We start from the raw sequence: 21,931 nt of genomic DNA on the forward strand, positions 1-21,931 counted from the left end.
GTCTGTGCCATTTTGTTTCCCGATCAACTGTTTTATATTCCGTTCTCCATCTTCTGCATTCGCTCATTCCTTCCTTCCTTCACTCATTCACTCAACTCACCCACCCACTCACTCACTCAACAACTCTCCTCCGTATACATCATGGCCTCCGCTGCTAGGACCTTCACCCGGGCCGTTGCCCGCGCAACCCCCGTCCGCCCTGTGGCTCGCAGCACCCGCTTCGCCGCTCCTGCCCAGACCCTGCGCGCTGCTGGCCGTCGAGGCTATGCTTCCGAAGCCGGTGCCGGCAAGTCCAACAGCTCTCTTTACTGGGGTATCGGTCTCGTTGCTGCCGGTGGCGCTGGCTACTACTTCTACAGCAACGGCGACGTGAGCGCCAAAGCCACCGGCCCCTTCGTTCCCGCCAAGGAAGACTACCAGAACGTCTACAACGAGATTGCTCGCCTTCTGGTTGAGAAGGACAACTATGACGATGGCAGCTATGGACCAGTAAGCTACTTTCCTCGTAGTTGATGTTTGGACGCAGTTTAGCTAACTGTTTTCTTTTCAGGTCCTCGTGCGATTGGCATGGCACGCTAGCGGTACATACGATAAGGAGACTGGCACTGGTGGCAGCAACGGAGCCACCATGCGATTCGCCCCGGAGTCTGACCACGGTGCTAATGCTGGTTTGAAGTATGCTCGTGACTTCCTCGAGCCGGTCAAGGGTAAGTTTCTACAAGTGGCTTTTTGAATGCTTGAACGGTCCTGCTAATGCCCGCTATAGAGAAATTCCCTTGGATCAGCTACGGTGATCTCTGGACTCTTGCCGGTGTCGTTGCCATCCAGGAAATGCAGGGACCCGCCATTCCCTGGAGACCCGGCCGACAGGACCGTGATGTTTCCGCTTGCACCCCCGACGGCCGTCTTCCAGATGCCTCCAAGGACCAGAAGCACATCCGTGCCATCTTCGGACGCATGGGATTCGATGATCGCGAGATGGTTGCTCTTTGCGGAGCTCACTCCCTCGGCCGTGCCCACACTGACCGCTCTGGTTACGACGGACCCTGGGACTTCAGCCCTACCGTTTTCACCAACGAGTTCTTCCGCCTGTTGGTTGATGAGAAGTGGGGCTGGAAGAAGTGGAATGGCCCTGCTCAGTACACCGACAACACCACCAAGACCTTGATGATGCTGCCCACTGACTTGGCTCTGGTCAAGGACAAGGAATTCAAGAAGCACGTCGAGCGCTACGCCAAGGACAGCGGGGTTTTCTTCCAGGAGTTCTCCGATGCTTATGTCAAGCTTTTGGAGCTCGGTGTTCCCTTCACCACTGAAGAACGCTTTGTCTTCAAGTCCAGCGAGTAGATGATTGATTGCTCGTCCTTTTTTTTTTTTTTTTTCGCTTTGCCATTTCCCGTTCTCCCGAATTGCTTCTATATGTCTTGATATCCTATGCAGCTTTTACAGTTCGGCCGAGAGCGTTTATTATACCTGATACCTGATACCTTGCCTAGACTAGATTTAGATATCTAGAGGCTTATGCTCAGTTGAGAATTGTCTTGTTAGATATGTCGGCGATTCCTTAATGTGAGATATATGTTTGAATAAGAACGATCTTTATGCATCGTTGGAAGATTCACGTAGTCTTTCATACATTAATTGTGGTTGCATGTGACAAAGTGGGCCCGAACTGTAAATTTGCCGCATGGAAGAAAGTCGAAGTCTTCACCAACGTCGCAGTCAAACAACAATGGACTCGTATAGAGAACAGCAATAACCTTTTTCTGTTTGCTTTGCTTTGCTTTGCTTTCTCTTCCTCTTTGTTTCCTTCCTTTCCTACCACACAGAGATTTTATAAACCTACAAAGAGGGGTTCACGAACGGCACCACGAAAGAATGCCCTCCTCTGATCGCGCCACGATTATCATTAAAGATACGAATAAGAATTACTATCAAATCCTAAATATCCCATTCAGCAACAATAACTCGCCCACAGTCGTCTCGAAGCAGCAGCTCAAAAATGCATACCACAAGGCACTCTTGAAGTACCATCCGGACAAAGCTGGTACAGCGACAGCGAAGGCAGCTCCAGTTTCGTCGTCTTCTTCCAGAACCAACGCCGTATACACAGTCGACGATATTACAGATGCTTACAAAGTTCTTTCAGATCCTGTTTTGCGAGCGGAATATGACCGTGAATGGATACTAAGGAGATCTGGCAATGATGACAAGGATGCGGGGGAGGTTGCTTTCCATACGGGCCTTGAAGTTGTCGACCTTGAGGATATGGGCTATCAGGATGATGGTCACGAGGGTTCATCGTCATATTGGTATCGCGGTTGTCGATGCGGGGATGAGAAGGGCTTCATCGTGACGGAGGATGAGTTGGAGACGGAGGCGCAACATGGTGAGATTCTCGTTGGGTGTCGGGGGTGCAGTTTGTGGATGAAGGTGTTGTTTGCTGTTGCAGGCGAAGAGGAAGAGGAAGAGGAAGAGGAAGAAGCAGAGATTGATTCTGCGAGCCAGTCCTTGGAAGGAAGCTGATTCGGGATGAGGTTGGTTTGGGATTTTATTATATACACATACTAAATAGACAGAGCCGGCGTCAATGCTCTCTCGACCAGGATATCTCACGCATTGCGCCTTATACTATTGGCATACCTGCGAATTTGTCTCGGTTGAATGTCGATATGAAATAGCGTCGAGAGATGCAGATCATCGCTTCAGAGAAAAGTTCGAGATATTGAAGATATCCCGGCGATGCAACAACGGCTTTGCATTACGAGAAAGACGAGAAACATGACAAGCAGTGATACCATTTTGATCAAGTATAGCAATATAAAATTTCATAGACTCATATGAACTCGAACTGGATATCTGACTATAAGTCGGTTTGATTAACTAGTTAGTTATGTCGTCACTTAGTAATTTGCCTAGTGGGGAGCGGGAACAAAACATTCCGCTCAACTTAGTTATCAGTCATGACTCCCAGTCGGTCTATCAACAAAGGCCCATCTCTTTCATTCACACCACCACACTGTGTACAAGAAACAGCATCATCTCAAGATGTCTCTTGTCCACATCTCGTCAAGAGAGCAGTTCAGCTCTCTCTTGACCAGCTCTACTATTGTCGTGACCGACTGTAAGTGCTGACCGATCAGCCTTGCCCCTCCTCCAAGCTTGTTTTGAGCAGCATTCAACAACAGCGCGAACCATTTGCCCTATACATCATAGATAATGGCTCTTCTTCATTTACTAATCCCCCCTTGATACAGTCTACGCAGACTGGTGCGGTCCATGCAAAGCCATCGCGCCCATGTACGAGCAGTTGGCCACCCAGCTGTCTCGACCTAATCAAATCACCTTTGCCAAAGTCAACGTCGACCAGCAGCAGGAGATTGCGCGGATATACGGCGTTGTATCGTGAGCTCCCTCTCTCCCTTTTTTTTTTTTTTTTTTTTTTTCCCTTCAATTTCCTTACAAACCGGATTTTCTTACTAGTATGCCCACGTTCATAATGTTCAAACGCGGCCGACCCGTATCAACCATCCCAGGCGCCGACCCCAAAAGACTGTCCGAGGCCATTCAAAAGCTCGCCGCGGAGGCCAACACTATGGAATCCGAATCTGGAGGCGAATCGAGCAGCGGAAACACAGGGGGTGGCACGACCTGGCTCGGGGCTTCGCTGCCTCGAAACTACGTCGATGTCACCGAAACAGTAACCCTCAAGGACCTGGACATGCTGAATCGGGACAGCGAAAAGGGCAGCGCGAAGATTCTATTCGATAAATCAAAACCATCTGCGTTGTCGGGCAGCGGCAACAACAACAACAACAACAAGGGGAAAGAGAAGACGAAGAAGACTGGCGAAGAACAACAGAAAGACTGGGTCGAGAGTGACACCGACGAACAGCTCATGGTGTACATCCCATTCAACTCGACGCTAAAAGTACATACATTACACATCACATCGCTGCCGCCGACAACAAATTCTGAAGAAGAAGATGGAGAGAATGAAGACGAACTCCCCATGCGCCCCAAGACGCTTCGTCTCTACGTCAATAGAGCGACTATCCTCGGCTTCGAGGAGGCAGAGGATATCGACCCCGTTCAAACAGTCAGCATTGCGCCCGAGGACTGGGACAGCAAGACGGGGACGGCCAAGGTGGAGCTACGGTTTGTGAAATTCCAAAAGGTGAATTCGATGGTTCTTTTCTTTGTGGATGGCGATGGCGACGCAGAGAAGATCCGTGTTGATCGTATACGCGTTATTGGCGAGGCGGGTCAGCAGAGGGAGATGGGCAAGTTGGAGAAAATTGGAGATGAGGCGGGCGAGTGATTCCAAGTCTTACAAGGTACGATGATTGCCCATGATCAAAGAATCATTGCAATTAAGAACAATTGAATCAAAAAAAAAAAAAAAAAAAAAAAAAAAATAGGTTAAATAAAAAAAGATCTATACCTAAAAATCTACCCAGCCATACACACAAAGTATTATAAACCATGTGAAGGGTAAAAGAAAGAAAAAGAAATGTCCGATCCCAAACCAAATGGTCACAGAGCTGCAAAATAAAGACCTCACAACCAATAAAGTAAGAACCGGTAGCAATTATATTTGATCTGTGACGCAACTGACACCTTGTAGACAATATCGAAAAGAAAAACTGTCAAGGCAACACGGGTATGTTATTTTGAGAGTTGCGTCGCCGCACGAAGAAAAAAAAAAGAAGAAAAAAATCAAAAATTTTTGCTGGTGGTGGAAGAATTTATAGGAGAATGAAAAAAGGGGCTTGCGGGGCCGATAGTTTTTCCGGTCGAGGTGGAACATAACCCTAACCCTGGATATCTGTTTGCTCTTTACTGAAACGTGGCCAAGTCCAAGGTGAATATTACAATGGCCAGCTGATTATTGGATTACTTGAATTTCAGAGTTCTCACGTGCATTGTTTCTAGCAGTAGTAGTTGATTAAGTAGGACAATATATATATAACATAATATATGCTCAGAGAGATCAAATAGTATAGATCAAAGGGGTATGAGGAAATGACAGTAGCAGAATAATACAACAAGAGATCTGTGGCCAGCACAAGGAGTGAGGGGGGAAGTGGAAAAAAAAGAGGGAGAATAAGTAATTACAAACAAAGTATGGCAGTTAGACAGAAATGAAACGAAAGGAAAAAGGGGGCAGGAAAGGTAAATACACGAAAATGAAAAAGAATAAATGACGAACCAACCATGAACAAACAAAACAGAGAGAAAATCAATCCAATAACCGCACCCTTTTTTTTTGTGGCCATCACTTTGTTGTGTGTGATGCTTCGTAAGCTCTATGAAACCAACCAAAGACAAAAATAAAAAAGAGCAAGCAGATAAACAAATTTTCCCTTCCACGACCTGTGTTATTCGCCCACGCTGATGATGACTGATGACTCGATGTTGCCGATGGGCCAGTCTCAATTTGTAATGTTCACAGAGACTGCATGATGGCCTCCATGGAATCGATCCGATGACTCAAACCCCAGGCGCCAACAAAGGAAAAGAGCTATAATAAAAAAAAAAAAAAAGAAAACAATTCGAAGCGAAATATGTTCTCGAATGTGTATTACAATGTGCCTCTCTATATGGAGAGATGTCCTGTAATAGAGAGGCTAAAGATGAAGATGCATCTCCTGGTCTCGTTTCATCGTAAGGGCCTCGGATCGAAGAAAATATTTTAAATAGATGTTCAAGCCAATTTCAATCTAGACCAGACAAAGGCTTATGCAGACTCGTCTCGCTTGCGCTTCTTGAGACTTAATCGATGATCTTCAGATTCTGGAGAATCCGAATCGACACTTGACCCCGACTCACTCGTTGTGGATTGGGTGGCAGCAGCATTGGCCGCTTCATAGAGCACAGCACCCAATACGCCCGCATCTTCCTCATACATCTGCTGGGCCGTGGTTGGCGGGGTGGAGACTTCACTAGGATCCAAAACGCCCATGACCACAGCACCATTGCCATGTGTCCGAGCGTGTTGAGCCAGATTGTCACTACGCGAAAATTTCTTTCCGCACTCGTTGCACTCAAATGGCTTGTCCTGCGTGTGAAGGGAGCGGTAATGACGCTTCAAATGTTCCTGGCGACGGAATCTGCGCGAGCACAATGTGCACACAAATGTCTTGGAAGGGTCGTCAGTCAAAGACTGCTTGCGGCCGCGACGACTCACTGGCGCCTGCGCCGATGAGGAAGATTCGGATTTACCCGAAGCAGTCGCTGCCGCCGAGTCGTCTGTCTTCGCGCTGTTTGCGGATCCATTGCTCTGGTTCGAGCTGCTCTGGCTCTGGCCGTGGTTGCCCCGGCTGTCAGCAGGCACTTGGTGCCCAAGCGAGGAGTTGGAGGATTCGTCATCGGAGGTCGATAGTTTCTTCTGGACGGACTTCCTCGACGAAGCTCCGCTGCGCTTCTTGGTCTTCATGTCAGCAGCCGAAGAATAGTCACTACTGCAGTTGTCCTCGCTCTGTGACACCTCTTCGACAATCACAGTGGGCAGGCCCGACCGCATGAAAACGTCGTCCTCATCCAGGTCGTCGAAACTATGCTCGCTGAGGAACTCGTCTTCATCCAGTACGTAGGCTCCCACGCGTTGTCTCTTGTCGCCGAGGAAGAACGTGCTGGGGGCCGAAGGGGTGAAGTCAGCAGCAATGCCGGTCACAAACTCCTCGTCGGAATCCAAGTCGGAGAAGGAGTCGAATCTGGGCAGAGTGGGCAGGGTGGCTTCGGCACAGCTGGCAAAGGATGTCGGCGTAGCTTCATTGGACGAGAGCGTCAGATTCCCGCTGCCCAGGATCAACTTCTGCTCGTCCTCGTCGACGGAGCTCAGCGTAGGCAAGGGGGGCAGGTCGGCAGGAGCCTGGCGAGCAGCGGTGGCGGCACAGTCGACAGTCAACTGACGGGGATCGCAGAAGTCGGAGCTCACGGGCTCTGCTGGGAACGAGACGGAGTGAGGCGTGAGCAGGCCGGAAGGACCGGGCGAGGGAGACGGCGACAGGGATGGGCAGGAGAGGAGCAGCTCGGCTTGGCTGGCGGCCGCCGACGGCGGGTGGATAAACACTTGTGATTGGTCAGCCGCTGCCGTACTCTCAGCAAGATGTATATCTAAATATATACACATATATACACTATGCGTATACCTCACTGCAACCCAGGCATAGCCAAGAAATGAGAGAAGAAGAAGGGGAAAAAAAAAATTCATTCACCTACCAGGCGTGAGCGGGGGAGAATTGGAGTGGCCCCAGTCGGGCTTCGCAAGAAGCTCGGCGTGGACCTCGGATTCACAGCCTTCCTTGACGCCCTCCATACTCTCCAGGCCAAAGGACCCGTTCACAGGCGTGTGGATCATGCCGCACGTCGACGGCGGGCTGCTGATGCTGCTCGCCGCCGACGACAGCGGAGGAGTCGAAGGAAAGCTATAGAAATCAGTGCTGACATAGCGGGTGTCCAGCGGCAGCAGCGCCGGAGAACCCTGCTGCATTATGATCGAGGGCTTCAGACTCGTGGGCTGTGGAGAAGCAATCGGCGTCAGACTCATTTGGTGAGCAGCGTGCATGGGGTTCTTGAGGCCCATCTGTGCGTGGGCAGCGAAGAAGTGCTGTTGTTGATGTTGGTAGACGGGCATCGGGCCTTGGAAGGCAGGCATTTCTGCCTGATGGGCGACATATGGCGTTCCATGAGGCGGGCATTGGCTGGCTGCCTCTGGATTGTAGAAGTAGTATGCATGCTGTCCCGGGAGAGACCCGGCAGGCATTTGATACGTGGCTTCCATTGTGATCCGTATAGCCAGGAACAGAGATGGTGTATTATTGAACGATCGTAGTGTCTCCGAGAAGACTTGGTCTTGAGGTGATTAAGATATATTATTAGTAGTCGAACGGCGGGGGAACTGTGTAAGCCGATGATATCGTATATGGTGTGACTATATAGACACCACCACACAGTCCTTTTTCTTCGAATGAGTGAATAGGAAAAAAGAATGTTGGCGCTGTTGCTTCCCCTCTTTCTGTCTCGCTCTCTCACTCTCTCTCTTACAAACAAATCACACGCAATTGAATGACTCGTAGATGTGTGCTTGATTTATCGCGCGGCACAATGGGCGCTTAAGGACGGATGGACGAGAGGGGCAAGAGACAAGGAGCAATGCAAAAGACAGACAGAAGATATTGGGGGAGGGGGGAAAGAAAAAGGTATACAAGTTCAAATAGACGCAAGCAGCAGTACTTTAGTATAAGAGAGGACGGAGACTTTCAAACGAATGACAGGACCCAAGGTCAAGCGCAAGGCCACTAGATGGGACGTGCTCTTGGAGTGCTTGGGAGCCGGAGGATCAAAAAAGGGAAATAAAAGTATATAAAAATGGGAAGAAAGAATTAGGGAAAATGAGGCATTAGAAAGTTAAGAAAAGAAACGATGTGCAAAGAAAAAAGGTGAAAAAATAAGATAAGACAGAGAGTGAGCGAGATAGAGGGGAGAGAGAGAGAGAGCGAGCGAGCGAGCGACGGGACGCGGACGTGGATAAATTGGACAAGATGGCGATCAGGCCAGCATTGCCTGACCCATGCCGTGAGCCTATAGGATAAGGACCCTGTTAGTGTGAGTTAGTGTATTTTTCAATAAGAGTGGTTTAGTCTTCCTCTGTCGTTGGACTGCAGTACGACGACGCTTTAGTATTTACGCTTTGGGATACCCACCGCAAACCCTAGGCGAGGAACCTTAGTGCAGGATGGATGCATTACGGCGTATGTACTGGATACATACCGCTATCTCTGATGGTGATAATAATAATATATCTCACCCACCGGCGCGAGTGTGATCCACTTGATGCACTAAAGTCATCAATGAGTTGCTCAGTCCGGGGCCGTTCCAGTCGGCTGATTCGTCTGCGTTGTCGGGGATATACATGTGTATGATGGATCTCCACCGCAGTGACTGGACAGAGTACGGTGCACGGCGTACACAGCCAGAGCTGTTACAGACATTATAACTAACGGACTAACTTGCCTTCATAGTCCACCAGAACGTAGATTACGGCGGTGGGCTCGCGCCGAGAGGCCAGACGCCCGGGACTGATGCAGCTAACCCGAACAGGCCGAGACAGCAGAACTCCACTCCACCGGGCTGTGCCTGAGCGGGCCCATTTTTATTGATTTATTTTATTTTATTTTATTTTTATTTTATTTTCTATTTTATTCTACTATGCATTCTGTATCAGTTGGTTCATCCAACAGCACCAGGACTTAAATTCTTATTTGCAATAATACTAAAATAATCAATACTAAACACTGGATGCACATCTTGCCTGCCATGTGGAAATACTGGCAGACTAAAAATAACAGAAATATAAGACATAAATGAAAAATAATAAAAAGTAATAAGAAAGAAAAAAAAAAGAATCCCCCGCAAGTCCCGCCAAAAACAACCTGCCTATGGGTGACGTATGGTGAGACATGCTCGACTCGCCTTGCATTAAAGACTGTGCACACATCAGCCATGGTTGGTTGGACTTGTGCAGTCAACAAAGCACACTGCACAGTCCAACATGTCGAGCAGCCTGGCCAATCACAGCCCGCGGCCACAGTGTGATCAGCCCGCGGCAGCTTCCCGATCGGGCTAGTGCGGGTACGCCCCCATGGTACCGTTCCGTCACGGCCTAGTACTATTACGGTAGTATGGTGTAATAAATAACAATATGCTCTGGTTGGCTTTTGCGAATTTTTTGCCATACTACTACTATTAAGTTGCAACTACTGGCCATTGCCAATTGGCCGACAGAGTACAGTGCGTGTTAACTTCGTTATAACTAAGATAACAGACACGGCCAATTCCGTCGCCACCCATTGGCCCGTCCGCCGTCAGATATTAAAACTCTCCGTATTTGAAATAGCCATATTTCAAATAAATTATTATATTATAATATAGCCAAAAGTAAATATAGAACGGGTCAGACAACGGCTCTATAGTTCCCTTACTATTGATTCTTATTCCATATCCATGTTCATCCCCGACGTTCTAGAAGGGAGGAAGAAGTAATTTATTCCATCCCTTGAGCTTCTACGGAGCCATGAGTATGGACCATGGGCTCTGGACTGAAACGACAGCCAGACTAACGACAGGAGTTGTGACTGCACCTTGCGTAGCCGCCCGTATTACAGAATGCAGGAACAATCAAAATCCATTGGCCGGCCTTGCAACCCAATCCTCTTGTCTTATACCTATCCTGACGTATACCACAGCGCTGGTTTACGGAGTACGACGTAGTGGTGCTAGACATACATGCAGATTAATGCAAGGGAAGTGTATGTGTGTTTGGCATGGTAGCCGGAGTCCAATGAATTAATTCATTCATGAAAAGTCTCGGCCCGCCGAGGGCAAAAAAAACAAAAAAAAAAACAAAAAAAACAAGTGTTTATCGATTACGAATGAATCAATGATAGCGCGTTTGTCCTTTGATCAGAAGTGATAGGTCAGTCAAGGGTGGCGTGCCTATCATGTGTCAAGACTCAAGATTTCAACGGTAGGTTGCTTGCCTCCGAGCGTACAAGGCCTGGCTGGATATTTATTTTTGTACGCCTCGGATGTTATCATATGAGCCTGTCACTTACCCCTCTAGACAAGTCAGGTTCACTGTTCGACAAACTATTGATTCTGTCAGTCATGTTTCTATCTTATCGCCGGAAAGAACTACTCATTCGGAGTACATAGTCATACTCTACGGAGTATATCGATCGTTCCATATACGTACATAAACAAAGATCAAGACTAGGCGTGGTTTAATTGCTGTACTTGAAGATAAACATAATATATCGTTATACTCCGTACTCTGTACTACTGCGTGTGCCAGACCACGCTCAATCACAACCACAGGAAATAGAATTCCAAACAAGCAACTAGTCGTCGGACTACGCCGACAAATCAAAGTGGCGTGCCTCTTAAGCACGTCTAAATTAGTTTTGTCTCCCACCACCATTTCGGCGCGAGACTGGCTAGTTGGTTTCTCGGGATCGAGCTAGCTGCTACTTAACTAGCAACTAGTTACTCGAGGATGATAGTAATGCTATATGGCCAAGAGATTTAAATGAGGCACGCCACCCAGCCGGATATCTCTCTCAATCCAACGTTCAGACAAATTCATGTTATTACAGATCATACCAGGGCACCGTCCCTCGTATAGAACCAGAATAGATACACGGAATGACGCACTTACCGACAGACAGAGCCAGGGTTCGGAGAAACTCAATCTGTGCAGAAGCGCAGGGCCGTTCCCGTGGGTTGACGCCAGCGTTGTAGAAGCATGAATGAAACCAAGAACCCAACGTGAAACACGCCAGCAGGCCAGACTTCCTGTTTAGGAAGGGTACATCCCAGAATGGGTCTTAGTCTGGCCGCTAGTCCGCACAGGTGCTAGTGGCACTGCGGGACGGGACAGTGGCACTATGACTAACCGGTCCTAGTGGACATTCACTAGTTAGTTAATTACTTATACTTACTACTATATGAAGCTTCCGGAAGGAATCCCTCGTGGGTTAGATTATCTCAGTACGGGAGCAGAGTAACCCATGCGTATCCTCCGTCCAGGGGTGTGGATAACACAAAGATTAGCCGAGTAACAGTCCCCAATAGAAGATCGATAGTGAGATAGCTCGTCCAGACGCGAGGTTGCGTTGCCGAAGAAGATATCCATCTACCAATCAGGTGCGGGAGAGGGAGTACGTAATCGCCAGGAGCACGTGCTGCCAGCTGGTTATCACCTCTCGGGGGCAGAGCTCTCTCTCTCTCTCTCTCTCTGACAGACTCTCGATATGCTGTGCAGTAACATCTACTCCGTAACTCGACCTGCCGAGGCGAGGCGAGGCGAGGCTCGTTCTCCCCGCATTTGCTAACTTCTACGCCGTGCTAGCGCTCGCTCTACTACGAGTCTTGGGACGTCCAAAAAATGAGTCTTCTCCAGCCAGTAGTCCCACACCGCAAGAAGATCCGTACATTCATATTTTCGTTGTGCTTTCTTTTTCCTGTCTAGTTCTCGCCACTAGTTCGGTTTGCCCGCGCTTGTGTCGTGACTCGCGAGGCCCATTTCGGCAATTAAGTTACTTTGGTGGCTGAGTCTTCGCGCACTACTGAATATTACGACTCCATTCCAAACTGCTCCAACTTCGGGACCGTTTTTGGCTGGGACGTACTAGCGATAAGCTTTTAGACGCAGAAACCGCTGCAGGTACCAGTCTAGCAAAGCTCGCTAGTTTAGTGTCTGGACGGACGGAGTGTATCCGTGGATTCCGTGAGTCTTCTGCAGAAGCACACGAACTGCATGTGGGCATTCTTCCACTAGTCTTGATGATAAAACGCCAGTGAACATGAACCAGCTGTTGCGGCAAAAAAAAAAAACAGAAAAGTGGTTGAATAAGCGTTTCACCATTTCAACTGGCAACCGCTGGGATGGAATTCTACTCCATGTGCTTCGTTACAGAGTCCTCGTGTTACCGAAAGGACCCGGTACACTATTGTCCGTCCAACAACGTTGTGCGATACCGATAGTGCACTCCATACGGAATGCACGTGCTGGTATAACAGTCTCAGCATCCACATTCCACAACCATGAACAAGCGAAAATACGCGCAGTGGATTTCAACTGTCAAGACGCAATGCGCGGCAGTAAATGCCATGTATCCGCACAAAGCACGAGCCAGGCTATTATGCTCGTTGCATTGCATTGCATAGGCCTTCCTACCTGAAGGAACATAAAGCAATGGCGCAAGCGAGCTGCCAAAGACAGACCTTATCCCACTCTGTGGCGACACTGGCGAGTCCGACAAGACGATTATCATGATCGACAAGTTGCTTGACTAGCACACCGCGACTGCGCCTATCAAAGTTGAGCATGGTACTGCAACCGCACGGTGCCATGCATGCATTTGTAGCAGTCCACCGGCCTATCAGTCTTTTGGGTCAGTCCCACGACGCACAATTATGAGCATTGCCATTTGCCATTGCGAGCGACAAATACTACATGCGTCCCATAACATAGACACGCTAAAGTTTCAAACTTAAGGATTTCGCAAAAGCAAATTATCAACTATTCACTGCTTATTTGCGGATATCTTCATCACGAACAGGCCACCTGCTTGCGGTGCTTGTTCGTAAACGTTGATTTATTTCCAACTAACGTTAACCTGATAACCCTTTCTTCAGGGCCCTGCACTCCGTGCTCATCCATCGACTGGACGGCGCGGTGCTTTTTGCCCGTCGATCAGTGAACTAGTGGCAATAAAGTGCAAATCTCAAGAGCAATCTGATTCCACTCGTATTCGTCATATTGCAAGCGTTTACGTTCTTCGTCTACGGTGGACGGAGTGCAGATTCGAAACAACTTTGGCTTATGCATTGGCTTGAACGACTCGGTCTGTGTTCCGAGCTGCTTATTACATACCAGGCAACCACGTAACTACTCCAATTCTAAAAACCTTTAGTCTGGACTGACTTGGATCTGACCTGGACATACCGGCACATTAGGATCTGTAAACAGTTTCAGACTGATCAGAATATTCCTGTGTATATCTTTATGAATGTTATATCTCATGTATAAAAATCAGATACATCAAAAAGACGTTTTACCTAGTCACACCTGCCTCGATACCTCCTAGCGGTATACTTGCGCATTGCAACCGTTAAAGGCCCCAGGGTTACAAATCATGTCCGCGTGTTCGACTTGCATACTCCGTCCGTACGACGTGTTCATTCAGTTCGACACCTAGTTTCATGGAATGTCTCTCTCAGTTGGATCTTGGTTGCATTTTGCCATCAGCATCTGGCGAGGAGTTTTTGCGTGCTGCTGGGATGCAACATAAGGATGAAAATGGTTGCTTAGACAGGTGGGAAATGGTGAGTCAAATTCTCCTCAAGACTTAGAAGATAGGCCTTTAGAGCATCTCCCGCCGAAGTTTTCGTAGCAGTCTTGTCTCATATTCCGATAGTAATCAAACCTGAAACTGTCTGGAAGATCTCCATGAAGGGTTATCCTGACAGATAGATACAATCAACCAAGTTCTCGACAATTCCGTTTCGGAGGAATTCCCCATGAGTTCAAGTATCCGATCAAACATGCCTGGGAACTGCCCGAAGAGTATTGGCAGCTCTATGAGCGTGGGCCATGGAATATGAATCGAGAAAGGAGCCACTGGCGGAATATCAGACACTTCAAGTATCTTAGGATCATGCTTGACATAACGATCTAATCAAGACTTTTTGATGCTTTTGAGTGATGAATGAACATGTCATGACTTCTGTATGGCGAAGCGCGAATCCGTTGTATGGAGCTAACAAGAAAAGCCAATCAGCAGTGCAGATTCCCCCCAAACTGCTCTTGTCCCGAGGAAGTTGTTTCAAGATATAATGTTTGAATTTTGATATGCCCCTCCCCGAACATGGTTAGCGCCATTTTTTTTTTAGCAACAGTAAAAGCGGCAAGAAGTTGTGGGGGGTTATGCAGAACATTTCTCTGCTATATATCATGGATCGTACCAGGTAGAGACAAATTACAATGCCTCCATCACCAACAGACAAGGGCCTCAATGTCATTGCCCTGATATCCGGCGGCAAAGACTCTTTATACTCCATCCTGCACTGCATCCGAAACGGGCATCGAGTGGTTGCATTGGCCAATCTGCATCCGCCTGTCAACCATCAAGATGGCACAGAAGAAGATATGGATAGCTTCATGTACCAGACCATAGGCCACAATGTCATTCCTCTTTATGAATCTGCCCTAGGCGTTCCTTTATACAGAGCATCAATCACGGGCGGCGCTGTGGACACATCGCGGATATACCGTGATGAAAACACAACGACTGATGATCACGACGAAAGAAGTGAAAACCAGGACGAGACTGAATCCTTAGTCCCACTGCTCAACCGCATCAAACGCGATATCCCGCATGCTGACGCGATTTCGGCCGGTGCCATCTTATCGACTTACCAGCGCACTCGCATTGAGAATGTGGCTGGTCGCTTGGGTCTGGTGCCGCTTGCATTTTTATGGATGTATCCCTATCTACCGACTACTAGTAATAACAATGGTGGTCTTCTTGATGATATGGCGGCCGCCGGCTGCGATTCGAGGATCATCAAAGTGGCCTCAGGTGGTCTTGATGCCGACATCCTATGGGAAAACGTCGCGTCATCTAATGGCTCTGTCCAAAGACGCATCGAGAAAGCCATGAAACGCTTTGTTGATGCCGAGGACCTGAAAGGAGCTGTTTTGGGAGAAGGAGGGGAATACGAAACTCTGGCGCTGGATGGGCCTCGGTTTCTGTGGAAGCAGCGTATTGTGATTGAAGAAGCTGATAGACAGGTTCATGCTGCAGGCAGCGGGGTCAATTTTGTGAGGGTTTTGAAAGCTAGATGTGTTCCTAAAGAGGACGATGATGAAGATCAAAAGGCGCTGATGCCTCAGGATATTCGCAGACCAAGCCGGCTTGACGAGAGGTTTCGCCGAGCCTTGGATCGATTGCAAGAGCAGCAAGAGCAAGTCTATCATCGTGCCACTTCGGTTGGAAACAAGAGTTCTAGTAGTGGGGTCGGTATAGATATCTGCGAGACGAGTATCGGAGGTCTATACACCATTTCAAACGTCACTGCCCCCGAAGCCGGTCCAACAGCCGATGCACAGATGCGCGGAATTTCAGAAAAGCTGCAAGCACTGCTTCAGAATTCGGTTTTATTGAGCAACGAGACTGCTCCTAGAAGGAAAACTACGAGTGATATTGTCTTTGCTACTGTTCTACTCCGATCTATGCAAGATTTTGGTCCTATGAATGCGATATATGTTTCGCTATTCACAAAACCTAATCCGCCTGCCAGGGTTACGGTAGCTTGTGGTGATTGCCTGCCTGATGGCGTTCAGGTCATGATTTCAGTTGTCGTTGATCTTGGGGAGCGCAGCTGTAGACAAGGTCTTCATGTCCAATCACGCTCCTACTGGGCACCGGCAAACATCGGGCCCTATTCACAAGCAATCACGGTGCCGTACAGTATCAATCGAAAGGGAGAATCGATGACAGAACTGGGTGATGCTGGTGATGGTGGCCTAGTTTACATTGCCGGACAGATTCCGCTCGATCCACCATCAATGGAACTTCCTGGAGGGATTGACAAAACGGAAGTAAATTGGTTTCAAAACTTCAGCTTACACGCGACACTATCATTACAGCATTTGTGGAGAATTGGACTCGCGATGCAGGTTGATTGGTGGTTGGGAGCCATTGTGTTCCTGGCCAGGGACGCCCAACGCGGACACCAGAAAGCACGGATAGCGCATCGATTGTGGCAAGCATTGCATGAGCGAGATCAAGTTAAAGAGGACGACGACGAAGCTGACTCCGTCATAGACGTTTGGGATATCAAGCATGGCCTCCAAGAGGACCCTAGGCTGGCGCAGGGTGGACGACCGTTGCCGAACTTCGAGATGCTGGTGGCTGGTAGCAGTGATAATAATAATAATAACAACAACAACAACAGCAGCAGCAGCAGCAGCAGCAGCAACAACACTCTTCCTCCGCCCTGGTTCGCGGTGGAAGTCGAAGAGCTTCCGCGAAATAGTGACATTGAGTGGCAAGCACTGGGTGCGACTGGCATGGCTGTTGGTGCCCCGGTGTTTGTGCCCTGCACGGACCGCGAGACTAAGATATGGCGCACCCAACTAAACGGCGCTTTGTTTTATACGATTGAGATGGCGACGGGGACAGTATCTTTAGAGGATCGAGTCGACACGGTAGTGTCTGACCTCGTTAGTAGCTCTGAGACCCAGCACCGCACGATCTATACATCCTGCAGGCTGTCCATGGCGCATTGGAAGGGCCAAGTTGTGCCCTGTCACACTGTCTGGGGAAGCGAAGGGGACATCATAGCTGCTGCAGTCACCGTGCAGGTCAGTGCTCAAACCTAGCACTGGAGCCAATTCATTCTCTCTCGTATTATACTTTTTGCCCTCGTAAGTTCGACGGTCGCTCAGTCGGCCCAACACACCGACAAAGAAAAACTCGGGACTCGTTATCTGAGAGGGTTCGTACTTGTAGCTGTTAATATAAATGCAGCAGCAGCCATTGGCAGCAGGCGCTGAGCTAAGACACGCCGGCAGAGCGTGGCGGAAGGCGAGAACGGGAAGCGCCTTCCGGACATGTGATCGCGAGCGCACTCTTTCCTCTTTGCCCTCCACTACATTATTTCATCTCCTGTCAACCAACGCCCAATTGCTGTGTATCGTCACTCCATCTGACCTGCAATGTCTTTGATTGCTCCCACTGACAGATCTACAGCTAACTTGTTCTTCTTTCCTGACGAACCACTTTCCTGCTGCCCTGCCACCTGGCCTTGTCTTATCTAAGCTGCTGCTGGCCGGATTGACCCACGGAGATGGCCGATTGAACAGAAAACGAACATACCGAAGAAAAAAAAAAAAAATAAGAGTACGGGGGAAGGCTGCTTTGGAAGTTCCGACATATATGATGCCATGGCGTCCACACAGCCACGCCAAGGAGATGCTGGAGGCGGAGGAGTTGGAGAAGCGCACTTGCATCTATCATCGCAGATCGACACTCACAACTTGCGCCAATTCTCGCGGTCGCCTCATCCATACCACCGCATTGGCTCGAAAGTAGCGTCCAGAAAACAACAATGCTCACCAGCAAGAAGCGATTGCCAGGCAAGTGACTCGGGTAGCGTAAACGGCGGCAGCGCTGCTCAGCCACGACGCAATGGGTGGACGAGGACATCTCAACGCACATCAAGCGAAAGCGGCACAGAAGCGGATGATGAAAGTACGGCGTTCCTCAAAGGGTTGCCAGCACCCCCGACGAGGTCGAGGAAAGGTCTACGGAGTACTGCCGGTCGAGACGATCCAGTTCTCTGGTTGCATCATGAAACTCCCACCTCATGGTCACTGTTTGTGCGATCGCCCTTAAGGAGCTCACCAAAGCGTAGCTCCAGCGAGGAGTCCATCCGCAAGTCTGTATCTATTGCCCGCGGGGTTGTTCTACGTCAGAAACGAAATGAGGTTCTTCGCAGATGTACTGAAACAGCTCTGTTGCTCTCCGTTGGTGCTATTGTTTTGCTTCGAGAGGATGTGCGCGCATATGCATATTCGTGGCGTAAAGGTGAGGTACCTATGTTCCCCAACCAAGCTTTTCATCATAAATATCATAGTAGACTGACTCCGAGATTTATTTACAGAACTGTATACCTCCTTGTCTTTGGTCATTGCCCTCTATGCCCTATACCCGCTTCGCTTTTCGGTTGGCCGTCGTGGGCCGCGCGTGACATTCGTATTTTCTATACCCGACAGCTTCGATCCAGCACCGCTATTATACCCTATCCTCATTCCTGTTTTTGTGGCCTTGTCGACTTTGCATCACCGTCCAGCGTTGATTTTACCAAATATTGTCCTTAGTCTTTCATCGATACCCTCTCAAGTTGTTCCACTACATACATTGCATCACGGGCGCCTCAGTTTGACTCAATGGGCTATTAGCACCGTCCCGATTATTCTTTCGGAGCATGATATCACGCATTTGAGCTCTATGTCTATACCGCTGTCATTACGGGGGCTCGATTCTGAGGTCCTCCTTCTCCTATACCCATTACATCTGTCCCTAATAGCCACCCTCGACTTTCTTCTCGCTACGAGTCTACTTCCTGCAGAGCTTCATCTGCTAGGAGCTGGTCTCATAAACCTCTTTTTATTCGCCACATCACCCCAAGCCGAGATTTTGAAAGCGCTGCTATGGCTGGGCGGACTGAGTGTCTGGGTACTTTGCCGTGCTGTTCTTCGATGGGAGATAACACTGGCTAGAATTCCGACTTGGAAATTTCGCCGACCGCCCAGTAGCTCTCTGTCACCAAAGAAACTTATTAATTTTATAGATCACAAAATTTGCGAAAAGATCAGTGCCCTGGGTACGGGCAGTGAAAAGGAGCTGGATTCAGATAGCGACGATGACGATGATAATGATGATGCCAACAGTCCCATAAAATCATCACCGCGTCAGAGCAGCCTGCCTCGTCAGAATGGCTTCTTCGCGCGTCGTGTCGAGCTTTTATCTGCTGCAGAAAGTATTCGACTCGATGATCTGTGGCCCTCCTCCTGGGCTGCAACCAAACAACTTCTCACATCACACAGAAGACGCCATACCATCTCGACTGTTGAAGATCTCGAAACCGTAAGATCTGGACGAGAACCTCGGACCACACCGGGCGGAAGACGCAAGCGGTCGATGGCGCCTGACCTGGCTTCGTTCCTTTCCTTGACGGCGGCCCAAGCACGCATTCGAAGATGGCTCTTTGCTGGGTACATATTCGCAGCTGTGCTTTTAATCATCCTTGCCCCCGTCCGAAGGTATATCACAAAGGCAGCTCTTCACGGAAGCGATCCATTTGGCTGGGCGTTGGGTTATATGTTTGGAAACATACCGTCTTTTCGGCTGTGGACAGTGAAATGTAATCTTGAGTATTGGATCCAGCTTCCAAAGCGCCACGAGGAACTGCAATTCTGTCATATGGGTTGGGTTGAACATCTGCGTCGGGAAACTTTTGGAGAAGCAACCACCCGTCTCCTTATCAGTGGGTACTGTATGGTGGTGCTGATAGTCGGGATGGCCACGGTCCTTCAACTAAGCAAATTTACCGAGGTGGATACACGACGTAAGGTGTTTCATGGGATGATGGTGCTTATGTTTCTTCCCATCACATACATTGACCCGACGTATCCTGCTCTCGCTTTGGTCCTTGTGCTTGCGGTGTTTCTGCTTTTCGATTTACTCCGCGCATCTCAGGTGCCTCCAATTGCTAAGCCGCTTACCTACTTTCTAGCTCCCTACACTGACGGCCGCGATCACCGAGGCCCGGTCATTGTGTCGCACATATTCTTGCTCATTGGCTGTGCTATCCCCCTGTGGCTTTCACTTGCCGACCTGCCTCGGGTTGAGGGTGATGGGCCTTGGCTAGGCTGGGAAGTCCCCTCTCGGGACGTGAGCATGGTTAGTGGCATTGTGTGTGTGGGCATGGGAGACGCAGCAGCATCGCTCGTTGGACGTCGGTACGGCCGTCTCAAATGGTTCTGGGGCGGTGGCAAGTCCTTGGAAGGCAGCTTGGCGTTTGCCGTAGCTGTGTTTATAGGCTTGATGGCTGCTCGGATCTGGCTGTCGGTTGGCGGTTGGACCGCCATCTCTGACCCATCCTTATCATCAACATCAACTGCCACAGCTCTGATTGCTTTCTGGCTCCTCGCAGCCGTGAAATGTCTTGTCGCCGCAGGTGGCGCCAGTCTCACCGAGGCTGTCCTGACTGGCGGCAATGATAATGTCATTGTCCCGGTTGTACTGTGGCTGCTTGTCCGAGGATTGGCAATTTAAGTGCAACAACACATCATTGTATAATTGTATTGTGATTTTCTTTCTTATTTGCTACGTTGTTTATCCGTCTTGTACAGGTTCTAGAGCTAATGTGACATAATAAAAATCCCAGGCACGATGGCAAGGGCATAATTGTATAGATAACGGAAATATGAAGGGGGGAGGAAACTTGATTGGCGTTTGGATTTTGCATTTTGGCTTCTGGATCTAGAGATGACATTTGAAACTGGTGATGATTTCAATATATACATTATGATAATGACATGAGTAAGACAACCATGGCGTCCGTATGTACCTTTGCTATTGCACCCTTCAGGGGTCGAGATAAACCCTAGCTCGCTTCCTGTCATATTTTCTACCATGTCATTCTTACTGGTGGCATGCCAACTCAGGTTTGAGCCAGTGGACAACAAGTATTGACAGAAGGGATGGCTCCAATATGGAATGGAGAGAAAGCTGGACACCTGAGGCCGAAATGAATAGATGCGGGGAGGGACTGGCCAATCAGCGTCGAGATATACCCTGCTTTGACAGATCTAACCCAGAATGGCGTCATATCAGATTGATCAATACAATATGATCGTCGATGCTAACTAGTGTCTTATTTGTGCCCTAGGCGCTGAACTGTTCGCATCCTCTACCGTGACATAGCATGTCAGGTACCCAAGTCATCGAGGCATTCCGTCGTCGTCCTGGAAGTCCAGAGCAGAGATCACGCCGGCTGGCCCACAAGGCTGTGTGTGGGCCAGCAAACAAGTCACGGCAGAAACAATGTGTCTCGTCATCGAGAGGCAAACATAAACATGCTCTGCTAGTAGATGTATAGTTATATGGATATGGATATGTACATGCACAGAGATACCCTCAGCTCTCCGTACGCTCAGCAGAAGTAGAAAGATCTCCAGTCCCTTATCTCCTCCAGTCAGTGCGCCTTGCCTCCACCGACGCATCCTTATCTGTGATGCGATAGCTGCCGGTGCCAACTGGCTCGCCCTAGGCCGGAAGCGGCTGTCCAATGAAGCGCCTCCCGTGACTTGGCAGCGCGTGCGCTAATTGGTCGCCTGGCATGACTAAGCCACCAGGATTGCCTAAGGTGTCGTGGTCACGCCTTGCGGTGTCTCTGGCTCCAATCAATCGAGCAGTCGGAAGGTGAGAAGCTCATGGCCCATGCCTTTCGCAACTGACTGACTCACCGTCTTCCTCTTCTCCTTTTATATATCCCAAGAGCAGACAGCCACACTCTCGTCACCCCTCCTGTGAATCATCCTCACGCCATACACACTTCATCCGCGTTCTAGTCCTCTTATCTACTATCGCTCCCATTCCTGCGATTCGCCTGTCGTCCCTCGAGACTTGATCGGAACCTTGGGAGCTCCCCCCTACCTCGAAACTAATTATCCGTATCTTCCCTTCTCGAGACGACTCGAGTCTCGAAATCTAATCGACTTGTTGTCTGTTTGGGTTCATCGGGTTTGCGTTAATATTCGTCGCATCGTCGTACGGGCTTGTCCTGCAGG

General features: G+C 49.1%; 6 protein-coding genes across 6 annotated transcripts, besides 1 other annotated feature; 5 read left to right on the top strand and 1 right to left on the bottom strand.

Annotated features, from left to right (window-relative positions):
• Positions 1–141: 141 nt before the first annotated feature.
• On the top strand, positions 142–1,347 carry UA08_08281 (Cytochrome c peroxidase, mitochondrial; the record flags this gene model as incomplete). Its single annotated transcript, XM_020263187.1, has 3 exons — positions 142–489; positions 551–707; positions 767–1,347. 3 exons carry the CDS (start codon positions 142–144, stop codon positions 1,345–1,347), a joined length of 1,086 nt encoding a protein of 361 aa, XP_020116662.1.
• Positions 1,348–1,878: 531 nt separating this feature from the next.
• On the top strand, positions 1,879–2,526 carry UA08_08282 (Diphthamide biosynthesis protein 4; the record flags this gene model as incomplete). The annotated part of the gene is made up of 1 exon (XM_020263188.1): positions 1,879–2,526. The coding sequence occupies one exon, from the start codon at positions 1,879–1,881 to the stop codon at positions 2,524–2,526; it is 648 nt and encodes a 215-aa protein (XP_020116663.1).
• Positions 2,527–3,048: 522 nt separating this feature from the next.
• UA08_08283 (hypothetical protein) lies at positions 3,049–4,321 on the top strand (the record flags this gene model as incomplete). Its single annotated transcript, XM_020263189.1, has 3 exons — positions 3,049–3,124; positions 3,267–3,405; positions 3,484–4,321. 3 exons carry the CDS (start codon positions 3,049–3,051, stop codon positions 4,319–4,321), a joined length of 1,053 nt encoding a protein of 350 aa, XP_020116664.1.
• Positions 4,322–5,740: 1,419 nt separating this feature from the next.
• On the bottom strand, positions 5,741–7,786 carry UA08_08284 (hypothetical protein; the record flags this gene model as incomplete). Its single annotated transcript, XM_020263190.1, has 2 exons — positions 5,741–7,119; positions 7,225–7,786. The coding sequence occupies 2 exons, from the start codon at positions 7,784–7,786 to the stop codon at positions 5,741–5,743; spliced, it is 1,941 nt and encodes a 646-aa protein (XP_020116665.1).
• A 6,765-nt stretch (positions 7,787–14,551) lies between these two features.
• On the top strand, positions 14,552–16,954 carry UA08_08285 (hypothetical protein; the record flags this gene model as incomplete). Its single annotated transcript, XM_020263192.1, has 1 exon — positions 14,552–16,954. The coding sequence occupies one exon, from the start codon at positions 14,552–14,554 to the stop codon at positions 16,952–16,954; it is 2,403 nt and encodes an 800-aa protein (XP_020116666.1).
• Positions 16,488–16,556: a repeat region (Identified by RepeatMasker using a combination of RepBase library and repeat library created with RepeatScout).
• Positions 16,955–17,518: 564 nt separating the features above from the next.
• UA08_08286 (hypothetical protein) lies at positions 17,519–20,414 on the top strand (the record flags this gene model as incomplete). Its single annotated transcript, XM_020263193.1, has 2 exons — positions 17,519–18,161; positions 18,238–20,414. 2 exons carry the CDS (start codon positions 17,519–17,521, stop codon positions 20,412–20,414), a joined length of 2,820 nt encoding a protein of 939 aa, XP_020116667.1.
• Between the last annotated feature and the right edge of the window lie 1,517 nt (positions 20,415–21,931).

The sequence above is a fragment of the Talaromyces atroroseus genome, assembly GCF_001907595.1.
Source record: "Talaromyces atroroseus strain IBT 11181 chromosome Unknown scaffold_13, whole genome shotgun sequence".
Classification (NCBI taxonomy): domain Eukaryota; kingdom Fungi; phylum Ascomycota; class Eurotiomycetes; order Eurotiales; family Trichocomaceae; genus Talaromyces; species Talaromyces atroroseus.